Here is a 14,278-nt window from a genome sequence, read left to right as displayed (position 1 = left end):
TTAATTGACAAAGTCGAAGAAAGTTCTTTTCTTCTCATCCACTCCGAAATGACCAAATTCTCCTTCTTCCTTTTTTTTGTCCTATATATATATATATATATATAATATAGACTATTTATAAATGATATACATATTTCGTAAGCTAATTGAATATTAGGACTGTAATTTTTATGTATGAAGGATATGTACATTATGGTTTTTCCTACTGGTATAATATAAGTACAAGCAATATTTATTCAAAATTATTTTTCATAAAGAAATATGAATATGATTTTTTCATTTTTCTCACTTATGAATGAAAATATTTTCCTTACATTATCTTTCATATCACTTGCGCCGACCTACAATATTTTTTGGAGTGACAAGTAATTTTACGCTTATATTCTTAAAATAGCATGAATTTGTGTACATAAAATTCCACAATTTAAGCTAGAAAAGTATATGTTTAGCATATCAAAGTCTTAATCAGCAATATTACAATATGCAACTAAACTTGAATCACATTCCTATCTTAGTAAGGTAAATCAAGAATTTCATGAAATCAAGATCAGCATAAGTCGAAAATCGTTCCTTGTCATTTCAGGATTTTCCACTTGTCATTAGACCATTCTTGATGAAATCTCAACGCATGAGAAGGGTATGAATGTTATCTCCAGTTGTAGGGAAATAGACATAGTACTCTTCTCCAATTATCCCACTAATAAATCCAAACCACCATCCATCATTGGAAAACACATCAACCTTATCGTATAGACGGAATGTGTTTCCTGACATTGTTTCAAGTTGATGAAGTGGAACAGGGCGGACCTCCCCTATAGTGACAAGCTCTTCTAGAGGTGCAGACTTATCATCAGTCAACAGAGTTTTGTACTTGATTTTGTAATGATAAGCGGCCTCGATAGAAACAATAGTTGCTTCGTAGTAAGAACCTATGAAGCCTATTTCGTGACTTGCCACTTCAACTTCACCGTCCTTTTGGAATAGTTTTGTTATTTGTTGTGTCTTCACTGCTATCGAATCTATTTCCTTTGAGAGCTTTTCAATTTTTGATTGGTGGCGTTGCTCTGAATTGTTTACTGACACATTGGTTGGGGCCATTTTGAGAGTAGTAGTGAAGATTGGTTCAATTGAATGAAAAGTGAGGAACTATGAGGCTTTGCAAGTGAATTTATAGGCAGAGAATTATGTTACCTTTGGTAATTAAGAATGGAGATTATTTTCCTATTTTCTTTTGTTTTCCATTTATGATAGTTTACTTCATAACTTTGTAGTTTTACCAAAATATCGTTCAACTTACTAGTTTTAGCAAAAAGTCATTCAACTTAAATTAGTTTTACCAAATTAAAAAACGTACAACTTACGAGTTTTAGCAAAAAGTCATTCAACTTAAATTAGTTTTACCAAATTAAAAAACGTTCAACTTACGAGTTTTAGCAAAAAGTCATTCAACTTAAATTAGTTTTACCAAAATAAAAAACGTTCAACTTAAATTAGTTTTACCAAATTAAAAAACGTTCAACTTACGAGTTTTAGCAAAAAGTCATTCAACTTAAATTAGTTTTACCAAATTAAAAAACGTTCAACTTACGAGTTTTAGCAAAAAGTCATTCAACTTAAATTAGTTTTACCAAATAAAAAAACGTACAACTTACGAGTTTTAGAAAAAAGTCATTCAACTTAAATTAGTTTTACCAAATTAAAAAACGTTCAACTTACGAGTTTTAGCAAAATATCGTTCAACTTACTAGTTTTATCAAAAAATCGTTCAACTTAAACTAATTTTATAAAAAAAATAGTTCAACTTACTAGTTTTATCAAAAAATCGGTCAACCTAAACTAGTTTTATCAAAAAATCGTTCAACTTGCACTAGTTTTATCAAACAAATCGTTCAGCTTACGCTAGTTTTATCAAAAAATCATTCAACTTGCACTAGTTTTATCAAAGAATCGTTCAACTTACTAGTTTCATCAAAAAATTGTTCAACTTAATAATTTTATCAAAAAATCATTCGACTTATTACTAATTTTATCAAAAAATCATTCAACTTGCACTAGTTTTATCAAAAAATCATTCAACTTATTACTAGTTTTATCAAAAAGTCGTTCAACTTACTAGTTTCACCAAAATACCGTGCAATTTAAACTACGCTTATCAAAAAATCTTTCAACTTACTAGTTTCACCAAAATATCTTGCAACTTAAACTAGGCTTATCAAAAAATCTTTCAACTTACTAGTTTCACCAAAAAATCGTTCAACTTAAACTAGTTTTACCAAAAAGTCGTTCAACGTAACTTATATAAGTTTTACCAAAAAAGACGTTCAACTTATACTAGTTTTACCAAAAAAAGTCATTCAACTTATACTAGTTTTACCAAAAAAGTCGTTTAACTTAAACTAGTTTTATCAAAAAGTCATTCAACTTACTAGTTTTACCAAAAAATTGTTTAACTTAAACTAGTTTTATCAAAAGGTCGTTCAACTTACAAGTTTTACCAAATAATCGTTCAAATTACTAGTTTTACCAAAAAGTCGTTCAACGTAACTTAAACTAGTTTTACCAAAAAGTCGTTCAACGTAACTTAAACTAGTTTTACCAAAAAGTCGTTCAACGTAACTTAAACTAGTTTTACCAAAAAGTCACAACGTAACTTAAACTAGTTTTACCAAAAAATCGTTCAACGTAACTTAAACTAGTTTTACCAAAAAATCATTCAACGTAACTTAAACTAGTTTTATCACAAAGTCGTTCAACATAACTTAAACTAGTTTTACCAAAAAATTACTATGACCAAAAAACTAAAGAGACAATTATATAATCTCCTCAAGTTTGATTTTGTAATACTTCCTTCCTTTATGATTGATGATATGCTTATCTTTCTCATTCTTATAAACTTTAATGACTTGGCTACATAATTTGTTATAGTTAAGTGAAAACGTCATGGAGTTCTTGCTTCTGGGAATTGGGATGGTTTCTACGAAATTGATGGTCTTCACCTTAAAACAAATTACTCCCTCTGCCCCAGTATAATTATAACTTTAGTTTCATTTTTTCAAGTTAATTAAAGAAAAAATAATTCTAAGGTGTAGTTTATTTGATAAAAGTAGAGTGACTTTTTCTTCAATAATACTTATTTAATTGGTTTTTCAGTTGAGTTAGGAGTAATAATAAATCTTACATAAATTTCGCTGTTTTTGTTGCACTTGGACGAGTTTAGAATTGGAGATTGCATAGTTAGCCAAATTGTGTGACATGCCAATATATTACTAATATGTACTCCCACATCGGATATGCAACACATAAGCTCTGGCGTTATAACCTTCTATTCACTAACAATGGTCACGACCTTACTTGAACAGGATCTGTTCTATAGGCTCGTACCACTGTATCCTTGATTTCTAAGGAGACAGGAAACCAAGTCTGGTTGATGAAGCATGGCCATGTGACCAGAGCGTGATTAACAGCTAACCATGGCTCCTCGAGCTGTGGTTGCAGTAGATGATCGTTCTTAGACCTGATCTCAGGCCTAAGATGGTCTCATGGCTGTCTGACAGACTCCCATTCTTTTTGTACGAGACCTAATTGGAAGCCAAAAATGGTTTCCAGTTTTCTTCATCTGCCTATTTAGGAAACTTTGGGTCTGTTTGCAAGTCTAAGATGTCTCATGGCTGTCTGACAGACTCCCATTCTTTTTGTACGAGACCTAATTGGAAGCCAAAAATGGTTTCCAGTTTTCTTCATCTGCCTATTTAGGAAACTTTGGGTCTGTTTGCAAGTCTAAGATGTCTCACAGCTGTCTTACAAACTTTCTAATGTATCAAATGAAGAAGAGAATGATTATCTTGAATTTATTTTGGCTAATTGAAGATTCAGCCAGCCTATGTATCGTCAATTTGAATCATAAAAGAGTTGTTGAAACTTAGTCTTAACTAAAATAAAAGAGAAATCGTTAATGATACTACCATGTTGGTCAAGGTCAGTATAGCCAGCAAGTATTTACCTAGTATGTACATAAGCTGTTTCTTCGAGGTGAACCAAAAGGACATAATAATTGTCCCAACGGGTCCAAGCATATAATTCTCAGCATCTACAAATGTTAAGAGGCTAGTTTATTTTCTCTTAGTATAGCCAGTATATAAAAAATATCAGATGATTCTCGTATTTAACAAAAGTTTACGAATGTATTTTGGACATTTAACCTGTATTCATTTTGCTTCACAACACTCGCTACAACGTCTCACAGTCAAAAAGACTAAGATGTAATAAACATAATACTCATACAGCACTTGTGTCTTATCCAAAACCACAATGTTTTGAATTACTGGTGCACATCTATCTAATCTCCACCATTTTCAGTATCCTCTTCTTCAGCTATCTTCCTCTTTTTTTCTTCTTCCTCTACAAAATATCAATGTAGACAAGTCAAGAAAGTTTTAAAGTTGGGTAGCTGAAACAAAACTAACACATGAAACATATTGCCTCAAAGTCAATAAAATAATATGCTTCAATCTTATTCATTAAAAAAAGAAAAAATAAATAATAGACCTTCAAACCTAGGTAAAAGATCAAGATAAGATTAAAAGCATTCCAGGTTAGATTCTCAAGAAAACTATTCCATAATCTGCCAAAGATGCATTTTCTTGATCACACTTTTGTTTTTAAGAAAATAACACAGGGGAAGGGGTAGGGGAAATCCGGGATGGGATTACAAAGTAGGGATCAACCCCTCACCAAAAAGGTGAAAGATGAGGACCTATCAACTCAGATTACTAAGATTCCCCTTTAACTTCTAATATACAAAGGATTTTAGTAAAGAAAGGGAGAGTATTCCAGAATTATTTGGATTAGACAATGTTAATTCCGTATTGGTTTCATATGGCATCTCAAAAGTCAATAGTTGCTCCAACTGGACATGTGCTCTTGTGACTTGTCTGATACAACCTACAGCAGTTCAATCTAGGCCAAATGTTTGCTAGACTTTAAGTAGAAAGCTGACTTGCCTAAAAGTGTAATGATAGGTATTTAACCCTCCACAGGTGCTATGAAAATAAGATGTATTGGCAGAACGTGGAGTACAAATTAATGCCACAATACAATTCTTTTTGCTATCATCAGGGTCACTTGCAGACAATATTGTTGAAAGGCCCGCTTAAAACACGTTTATGCCATAAATCTCATTAAGTCTACATTGAGCTAAAGCATGCATCTCTTTGGTTCTTCACCGATGGGCTCTGTCATTAAGAGTTCATAACTATGTAATAATATAAAACAAAGTGATACATTAATGGTTAGGAATTCTTATGACTAAACTTCAGTGATTAGGACTAGCAAAAAAAATATATTAAATGTACGAGAACTTCTTTAAAATATAGAACTACATTGTTTCATCTAAACAAAACCTTAAAATATTTTTCTAGCTTGATTGACATGATTTGATGAGTATAACTTAACTACAGTTTTTTTCTATTCTTTGTTTAAAAGATTATTGTTTGTGTTAATAGTTACATTTTCTTGCATTGAAGCTGATTTTCTGGGAATCCTTGCAGCTACGATTCTATCCAGCTTTCTTTTTGTACTCGCTTATACCAGCTTGGTACTAAGATATCATTAATAAATTACTTTTATTCATAAAAAAATAAGCTATATAACTTGGAAATGATTGGGGGGGGGGGGCACAACTCACAGCCAGGCCTTAGAAGAGAAAGGCTCCAAGGAAACCCAATTTGATTAGAAGAAGATCTTACTAAATGATCCACAGTTACCTAATGAGCTATAACACTAGAAAAATAAGTGGGACCAAAGGCGTAGCCCATTTTCAGGATTCAGAGCACCAAAAGGCTGGCATCATAGACACTGACTGAAAATAGCTCAATGGAGGTGAATCAAAAGAGTGGATCAACACAGAAAGTGTCATCAATATAGAGGGAAACCACAGTGACCAGCATTGAAGGAGCCAAAAGACTCAGAAATAAGGAGTAACCATATGCAGCACTACCTAGGAACATTAAAAACACTTTAGAAACTGACCAAGCCTATTGAACCAAACTTACTTGAACCAATTGTTAGATTTCCGGATAAGTTTATAGCTATACCAAATTACTAAAAAAATTCTTTTTGAAAAGACGTACTCCTCAAGTGTTTAATTGGAGCATGGAATTTAAGAAAGAAAAAAAAGACTTCTGACACATAAGCTGAACATATATTACATATCACAGGTATCCTTAGAACTTGTACACATAAATATGTCATGACATTCGTATAGCCAGAGGCGAATCCAGGATTTCAAGAAAACGGGTGCACCATTGCTTTAGAATTTCATTTTTATTTTTATTTTTAAAAAACGAGTGTTATTAGTTACTAAAAAAATTGGTGAATTGTGGCTGGCTGGGATTGAACTCAGGACCTTGGTGTTAAAATCTGGCTGTCAAACCAGCGAATCATCCTGCAACTTTAAGAACGGGTTCAACAAGTGTTTATTTAATACGTTCTTTAATAATTATACAAGTAATATATCGAGTTTAGTCGGAGGACCACGGGTTCGGATGACCCAATTTTTACACATAAATTATAAGAGCACGTCACTCCTATTCTTTATTTGTTTCTGTATGTAATGTTTCTCTTTTACTAATGTGCCCTTCATCACTTTTTTGCACTTTTTGCTTTGAAAAAACATTAATCAGAATTAAAATTAAACTTCAACCTTAACATGAAGTGGACTTGATATAGATGATTTTTGTAGCCAACCTGAACTAGTTCGATATTAAGTGGTGATGGCAGTTATGATTGTTCAACCTAAAAATGGGAACCATCTTGCATAGAATATATTTTTACACCACAAAAGTAAGAAGGCAATCACTATCCTTCTTCCTCCTAAAACGAAAAAAGTGAGTGTAATCACATTCATGAGATCAGACCAGATGAAGATGGCAGCAAACAATATTAAGAGTCTACTCACAGAACAACTTCACAGATCAGTGCTACTGAAGTTCTCTCAACTCACCAAGGAGCATCCAAGTGGTGCAACCAATAGCTTGCCTAAAGCAAAGTCCCAACCACTGCAAGTAAACCTACTGGGGGTATAAATGGGCCATCATGAGAGTTTTTTATGAAGGGAGATATATCTTGGAATAATTATTTGTGTCATGTCCTGTAAGATGTTCTTACTCTTACAAACAACAGAAGTACAAGGAACAATCTCAGCTAAGACTTACTTCAAGAAATCAAAATGTAATTTCATGATTTTTCTTTTTCTATTTACATTACTTTAAACAAATGCTATGGAACAAGACTTTACAAAAAAAAAACAAATGTTATGGAACAAGGCCATTACATACTTGAGAGTCAAATAACACACAAGCAAATCATAAGCAGAAAAAACGTACCCATAAGTTGAGTGAGTGCCTTCATGGTACGTTTCTCAAGCTTGTCAAGTTTCTTTTGCACATCCCGTCGCAGGTCCCAATTTGGCTTCTTGGGGACAATATTTAGAAATGGATCCTGATAAAATTTAACCAAAGAAAAGTCATAGGATCTTCGACTAATATGAATCTGAAAATGAGGAAGAAAACAGAAGGAAATAAATAGTGCAATCACTGAAGCACCTCTTTCTTCTCTTCAGGAGGAGGTAGAGTCGCAATAGGATCTTCGAACTTTGGGAGTACTGGCGGAGTGACTTTGCCTTCTTGAAGCTGCTTGTCATGTGGCAGGTAATTGCGGAACTTCATTTGGACATCACTGTAATATATATCAACCAATCAATATTATGCCAAAACTAGTCCTGAGTCAGTTATTGGTAAACTCAATTCGCCTGCTCTATTCATTACTACACTACAACAACAACATACCCAATGAGATCTCACAAGTGGGATCTGTGGAGGGTGGGGGTAAGACTGTACATAGACCTTACCCCTACCTTTATGGAGTAGAGAGTCCGTTTCCGATAGACCCTTGGCTCAGAAGTCAGTTTTGGCTTGCCCCTTTCCACATATTAGCCAGACAGATTTAGTTTCATGTACAAGGGGCTGCTTGCTGTTCACCCTATCTATAAAATAGCTTATGCACTGGAATTGTTACCACTATATTCGAAGCCAGAAGCAAAAGGAGGGACTTGAAACCTCTCCATTCTGCTCTATTCAGGTCTATTGTTTCTAAAATTACTTCAGGGGATGGGAGGGGAAGGGAGGCTTCCACCTCAACTGCGGAGACCGAGAGCTTAACAAGTGAGCTAGGGCTTCAAACCCCTATTCGGGTCCAATACGAAAGGATTTGTCTCTTACGGACTACAAAGCTACAATGCAAGGTATCTTTGCAGAACCCAGAATCGACGGTAACACCAACTTTTCAATTAACATCAAATTAACTAAGAAAAAAGGGATAAGCAAACGGGTAGTGCTTACTTTTCGTCTTCCTCTTCGTTAGTCTTGTTACCATCATCGTCAGGGGTTTGAAGAAGTTCTTGAGCTTCTCTGAGGGCTCTCAGCCTCTCCCTTCGCGCCGCTGCCGCCGCCTCTATGGCGTTTTCCTCCTCCGTCGACATTCACAATATATTTTTAAACTATTTCCCAAATTCGAACTCAAAATCACTATGGAAAACACTCTCTGCTTCTGCAGAGTAAATAAAAGAGACAAGAAAAGTTGAAGAAGAGCAACTGGTTGGATTTATATGTATTTGTTATTTTATTTTTTTTTGTGCCTTTTTTTTTAATTATTCTTTTTTGGTGTGGGTACATGTAAATACTCCCTAACAAAATTGATTCTATATTAGGGATTTCAAACCCCCGACCTCTGATTCCCCTCCACTACAATCCTTATTGGTATGTATTAACAACTTGATTGCACTAAATAAAATAATTTAATTAGTCGTCAATTGAAGCAAAAATAATATTTTAACTCAAAAATAAAATGAGTTTCCTACCTGAAATTTCAAGTGTGAGACTCAAAACAACTAATATTTCAGGTGCATTTCAATAAGAATGTTGTGATAATTCAAGTATGAAATTTAAAAAAGATCAGATATTTTACAAGATTTATGTATATAACTTATTAGTTTGGTTCGATTTTTTATTGAGTTTGTTTTTAATGGAATCAAACAGAATGTTATCAATTTTTTAAAGTTTAAAACCAAATCAATGCAAAATCAATTTATTTAACTGTATATGATTCTTAACCAAACCATGAAACACCCCTAAAGATTTGCTACAACATCAAAAACTTATACATTTTCTTTTGTATCCTTAAGAATTGCCATTTGCTGACTTCCTTCGTGTGTTTAGCAATTCTTGTAGACACATCAATCACTCAAAAGTTATTCATCCAAAGTTCTTCCTTATAATGAAATAAATTATCAATAGCAAAAGTTATTCATCCAATTTCTTCCTAAAAATGAAATAAATTATCAATAGCAAAATCCACTTATGAACAATATTTTAAAAAAAAATGTTATATTATATGGTCGAGACCATATCATTGCATCTCAATTCTCACCAGTCAATGCATTTTGATATTTCAAATTGTCCTCTCAAAAAATAACAGAAGGTAGGAAATGATTTCATATACTATACTATAACAACAACATACCCCGTGAAATCCCACTAGGTGGGGTCTAGAGGGTAGGGTAGAGAGGCTGTTTCCGAAAGACCCTCAGTCATACACTATACTACAACATCAAAATTTCTGGTAGTTCACTGTGATTGGCAATTTATACTTTGGGGTAACAGAAAGCATGAAATAATTTCAACTAGTTGCCAGCCATTGGAAAACCTTCTATTTCAGGCATGTGTATAACGCAACGCAAACAAGTCCCATTTTTCATCAGATCGAAAGCTGTGTTTATGTCCTCGAAGGGCAGAGTATGTGTGATCAAGTCATCTAACTCGATTTCCTGCAAGCAAAACCTCACAATGGCTTAATATTCAAATGTTGAAAGTCGTTTGTTGTAAATGAGTGCGATGTTTTAAGGTTTTTCATCAAGTTGTAAGAAACAGTGTAACAATCTACCTTCTTTAGGTACATTTCAACTAATGAAGGAATTTCAGACTTCGGTTTCCATCCTCCAAATAGAGATCCTGTCAATGTTCTACCGTTAAGAAGAAGTCCAAAATGAGCTGTTACCTCCGGCTTCTGCTTGGGTACTCCAAGTGTGACAGTCAAGCCCCATCCCTAACACAAATAGGAGACGACAGAAAATCGATGGTAAAAAGAGAGAAATGTATGTCTGTGAGAATACCAAAGAGTACATGAAATGACGTCTTAATACTTACATCACAACAAGACTGCAAAGCAGTGGTAACCATTCCTGTATCTCCAATACATTCAAATGCATAGTCAGCACCTCCACCAGTTAGGCGATTTATAACCTGGAGTGAAAATAGTATTCGGAGTTTATGAAAGGAAACACACAACCTGAGCATGAATAGAACTAGTCCATTTTGTATGCTATTTAAAAAGTACTCTACAAATTTATCCCTTATAAGAAGAACGAAATTGAGGTGAGGTTACACAGGATTGCAGTGCATAAATTGAGACAATTCAAATATAAAACATATGATTAAAATATGATGTTGAAATTGTGGAGTACTACAGAAGTGTTATGCAATGCGAAGATACTTATCAAAGTGAGAGACAAGTTTAACAGAACATCAGTAAGACCAGCAATTTAAAGAAGAGTGAATGTTGGGTCTCTAATGGCAAACCCTCCATAAAATGAGTGTTGTACAAAGCAGATGTTTATATGGAAATGTGGTCATACAAGATTGAAAACAATTATCACATCCAGTGAATGTGTAAGTAGCACACGCAGAGGACAAAATAAGAGAAGGTCGTCTGGGATGATCTGATCACGTACTATGTAGATCTCCAATGTACCAGTTTGTAAGTATGATACCAGGAGTTAAAAAGGGAGGGAATTAGTCTAGGTCGTTTTGGGTTTGAGAGAGGCGTCTTGCACTTGACAATGGAACTAATTTCTCTCTTCTCATCAAGCAGACCTAAGACCACCTAGAAGGAAATTGTCTTTATAGACCAACGACCACTAAAATGTAGTCTTCACGGAACACTTAACTTTAAGGATGCAAAAGACCCATATAAGCGATACCAACTAGTTGGATTAGAGATTAATCATATTGGTAAACTCATATTAGGTCTAGTATTTGCTAGAAGTCTGTTTAATCTGTTTAGAGATTTGCACCATATACAAATTAGAAACTGCAGAAAACTTCTAGCATTAGATAATCCACAAATTATTGCGTATTTCAATGAAACATATCCAAACACAGAAAAATGGATAATGAAAATTCATATTGTCGGCCTAACTAGCGTGATACTAAGATGTAGTAATTGTTGTTGTAATGCTCCCATGTTGTTTAAGACAGCTAACATGATTGTTAAGGCTTGTGACTAATTAGCTGGGAGAAAGAAACTAATTTACAAGCTTTTGTTGTATATTTCATGAAAAGTAAAACACCTGTGGAATGGGTTCATCAGTATCCTTTGGGTTCAAAAAGTCCGTCACTCCAAAAGCCTTTGCTGCACAGGAAGGGAAGAACATCAATAATCTAGGGAAACTTTTCAACTTTCCAACTGCTGTAAAAGGTCTGTCATGTGATACCTTTTTCACATTTCTCTTGCATCATATCCACACCAATAATCTGAGATGCTCCCCGCATTTTAGCACCTTGTGCAACCTATTAACACGATATCTAAGCATTTTATTATTTATCATTGTCAAGTTTTTCCAGGAAAACAGTTTGCCCATATTATGCTAACTCTCAGCTTGGATCAGTGTACTTACAGAAAGTCCTACAGTCCCAAGACCAAAAATGACCACCTTTGATCCTTCAGAGATATTTGCAACCTTCCAAGCAGCACCCAGACCTAATCATTGCATTTCAATTATGAGGTCCTTATAATGCTACATTTGGAATGTTCTGAACAACAAGTTAACATTATGGATTGCTAAGCTATACAGATATAAATAGGTTTAGTATGAATGTAACATCTAAGAGCTAAAGAAGGATTTAACCTTTTGACAGAAACATTTTAAACAACAAGACTGTCTATGATGCCATCAAGTAAGAATACTCTTGATCAAACAAAGGTAAGTTGAATACTAGTTGTCTTTCATCTCAAAAAAATCCTCTTTGATGTGAATGGGTTTAGCATCTACAGTTAAGTAAAATCATACATGTATGATGAGGAATTGAGAAAACCATTTCCATAAGAAAGGGGTAGCTAAATTCCATAATTGGGTCAAGAGTTTTTAACAGCAAAAGAATCTTAAAAGTAGTAAAGTACTAGTATAAAAAGATCAGCTGCGATTGAATTGAACAGCATTCCACAAATTACCTGCTGCCGCTCCACAACTAAGGAGGCAGATTTTATCCAAAGGCGCAATCGGACTAACCTTGACCGCACAACCAGAGTGTACGACTGTGTATTCACTAAAACTTGAAACAGCACAATAATGATAAACTGGCTTTCCTTTTATAGAGAACCGCGTCTTTTGATCACCATGCATAACACCATCTCGTTTCAATCCAAGAACTTGGCAAATGTTGCTTTTGCCTGAGGTACAGTGTCTGCAACTCATGCATTCCCCAGTAAATAAGGTAAGCACGTGGTCCCCTTCTACAAATTCAGTCACTCCTTCCCCAACACTCTCAACAATCCTGCAAAATTAGTAACAAGAATGAAGCTTGATTGCCTGTTCAGAAATGACAAAATATTGAATCCATCAACCACGTCTGTTGCATTCCAAGGTGGCAGCAGAAGTTTGCGGTATGTTCATTTTACTCTATGGGGTACACTAAGTGATGCCAGAGTCTATGATGGAAGGCTTTTCTTATGGACAGAGCATCTGATGAGTAAGTCAACTAAGACGCTTAGGGTGATGAAACCGAGAGATGAAAGCATTAATGCTTGCCAAATTGAGAACTCCAACACAGAATAACATTTGTACTTTCTCACAACGTAACCATGAGTCCCTTGGGGAGAAGCATTATCACCTCGAGACATGTACCAAAACTATGAATTATCTCTTAAACTTTCCAGTATGCATTTAATGTCTTCTATCAGAAGCAGGATACATACTTAAACTACACACAAGAAGCATTATCGTTCAAATAGAAGGAGAAGGTATAGAAAACTGACCCTGATGCTTCATGACCAAATATCCGAGGATAAATAGAAGCCTGAGCCTGGAAAACGACAACAAATTTCACAAATGGGCGTGAATATTTGAAGAATAAGAAAGTAATTCTGGTAGATTCCTCTCAAAGAAGTATAAAACTTGCCAAAATGAGAAAAAAGAGTAGATAAAGTGAAAATAGTGGCCAAGATTGAGCCTTTACTGTTTTACATGCCCTCATCTACCCTCCACCCCCTAAAATTTCAGGATTTTACTTTGGAAAACCCACAATGAGATTGAATTGAACTATTTTCTGCAGAAACCCAAATGAGATTCAGATGAAACTGCAATCTTGAAAAGCTTGATAGTTTTTTAAGCTAAAACCCTCACTATATCTCTAATAAAGCAGACCATTTCCAGTAGGTTATTCTTCACCCTTGTCGTAGCCTTGGTGGATAGAGTTATCTTGTACATGTTGCTAGTAGGAGGTGGAAGGTATCCCGCGGAATTAGTCGAGGTGCGCCGGACACCATGGTCATAAAAAAAAAAAAAAAAAAGGTCCAAGATTCCCCACATTGAGCACCCAATAATATATTTGCAAAAATAGTTCCTCTTTATTATGATCAGCAAATTTTATAACTTCAATAGGCATATAAATTTCCTTCTATGCACATGAAACGACAAGTTACCAAGCATTTTGTTTTTGACATTTAAGTGGCACCTAGTAAATGCAATCCTAAAATTGGCAATAGATAGTTGATCTATGGGGGAAACTTTGAGATAAAGTAAAGATCAAACCTGTGACAACCAAGCAGTGACATCGCTGCGACAGAGAGAAGTACAGACAACCTTAACACGAATCTCCATTGACTGAGGTGGACTCAATTCCACCTCCTCTATCATCATTGGTTCTCCTGGTCCCCATGCCACAGCAGCTGAATGGAATGGATACACACAAGTAAAACTAAATGGGGTTCATTCAAAATCAGATTCTTGATAAAGAGAGAAGAAGAAAGTGAAAAAAACAAATAAAGGGTATTCAAAGATGCAACCTTTACAGGTGATGACACCTGGCTGCTTGTTCTGCACTGAATCAGTAAGGGACATTTTCTTTTAACTTGTACTCAAATCAAATGAAGGAAGGATTTGGACTTA

General features: G+C 34.6%; 4 protein-coding genes and 1 non-coding gene across 5 annotated transcripts in view; 1 reads left to right on the top strand and 4 right to left on the bottom strand.

The window, feature by feature from the left end:
* Window positions 1-14,278, bottom strand: part of LOC125809614 (protein transport protein Sec61 subunit gamma-1-like) — a 132,902-nt gene that overhangs the window by 12,912 nt on the left and 105,712 nt on the right. The gene's annotated exons all lie outside the window — the stretch shown is intronic.
* On the bottom strand, window positions 622-1,098 carry LOC125809608 (protein AGENET DOMAIN (AGD)-CONTAINING P1-like). Its single transcript, XM_049489203.1, has one exon. It carries the CDS (start codon window positions 1,096-1,098, stop codon window positions 622-624), a length of 477 nt encoding a protein of 158 aa, XP_049345160.1.
* Window positions 3,342-3,557, top strand: LOC125809774 (small nucleolar RNA U3). Its single transcript, XR_007441827.1, has one exon. It is a non-coding gene; the product is annotated as a small nucleolar RNA U3 (small nucleolar RNA).
* LOC125809610 (uncharacterized) lies at window positions 4,137-8,628 on the bottom strand. The gene is made up of 4 exons (XM_049489205.1): window positions 8,397-8,628; window positions 7,602-7,734; window positions 7,383-7,497; window positions 4,137-4,398 (listed from the first exon to the last, which is right to left on the bottom strand). The coding sequence occupies exons 1-4, from the start codon at window positions 8,534-8,536 to the stop codon at window positions 4,337-4,339; spliced, it is 450 nt and encodes a 149-aa protein (XP_049345162.1). The 5' UTR covers window positions 8,537-8,628; the 3' UTR covers window positions 4,137-4,336.
* On the bottom strand, window positions 9,543-14,269 carry LOC125809592 (alcohol dehydrogenase-like 6). Its single transcript, XM_049489184.1, has 10 exons — window positions 14,176-14,269; window positions 13,922-14,058; window positions 13,147-13,193; window positions 12,343-12,665; window positions 11,789-11,871; window positions 11,606-11,681; window positions 11,462-11,523; window positions 10,260-10,355; window positions 9,997-10,158; window positions 9,543-9,880 (listed from the first exon to the last, which is right to left on the bottom strand). Exons 1-10 carry the CDS (start codon window positions 14,228-14,230, stop codon window positions 9,737-9,739), a joined length of 1,185 nt encoding a protein of 394 aa, XP_049345141.1. The 5' UTR covers window positions 14,231-14,269; the 3' UTR covers window positions 9,543-9,736.

The sequence above is a fragment of the Solanum verrucosum genome, unplaced genomic scaffold, assembly GCF_900185275.1.
Source record: "Solanum verrucosum unplaced genomic scaffold, falcon-dt-bn FXZP01000121.1, whole genome shotgun sequence".
NCBI lineage: Eukaryota > Viridiplantae > Streptophyta > Magnoliopsida > Solanales > Solanaceae > Solanum > Solanum verrucosum.
This window is presented reverse-complemented; position numbering and strand designations above follow the sequence as displayed.

What these genes read in the sequence shown, in the direction of transcription:
- LOC125809608 (XM_049489203.1), bottom strand. Translation starts at nt 1,098, where the DNA reads ATGGCCCCAACCAATGTGTCAGTAAACAATTCAGAGCAACGCCACCAA.
- LOC125809592 (XM_049489184.1), bottom strand. Translation starts at nt 14,230, where the DNA reads ATGTCCCTTACTGATTCAGTGCAGAACAAGCAGCCAGGTGTCATCACC. An exon ending in TTTGGTCATGAAGCATCAGG is followed by an intron (nt 12,666 to 13,146) that starts GTCAGTTTTCTA and finishes CTAATTTTGCAG; the next exon opens with GATTGTTGAGAGTGTTGGGG. An exon ending in CTGATGAACCCATTCCACAG is followed by an intron (nt 10,356 to 11,461) that starts GTGTTTTACTTT and finishes TTTTCACTCCAG; the next exon opens with GTTATAAATCGCCTAACTGG.
- LOC125809610 (XM_049489205.1), bottom strand. Translation starts at nt 8,536, where the DNA reads ATGTCGACGGAGGAGGAAAACGCCATAGAGGCGGCGGCAGCGGCGCGA. An exon ending in AACGAAGAGGAAGACGAAAA is followed by an intron (nt 7,735 to 8,396) that starts GTAAGCACTACC and finishes TATATATTACAG; the next exon opens with TGATGTCCAAATGAAGTTCC. An exon ending in GGCACTCACTCAACTTATGG is followed by an intron (nt 4,399 to 7,382) that starts GTACGTTTTTTC and finishes GATATTTTGTAG; the next exon opens with AGGAAGAAGAAAAAAAGAGG.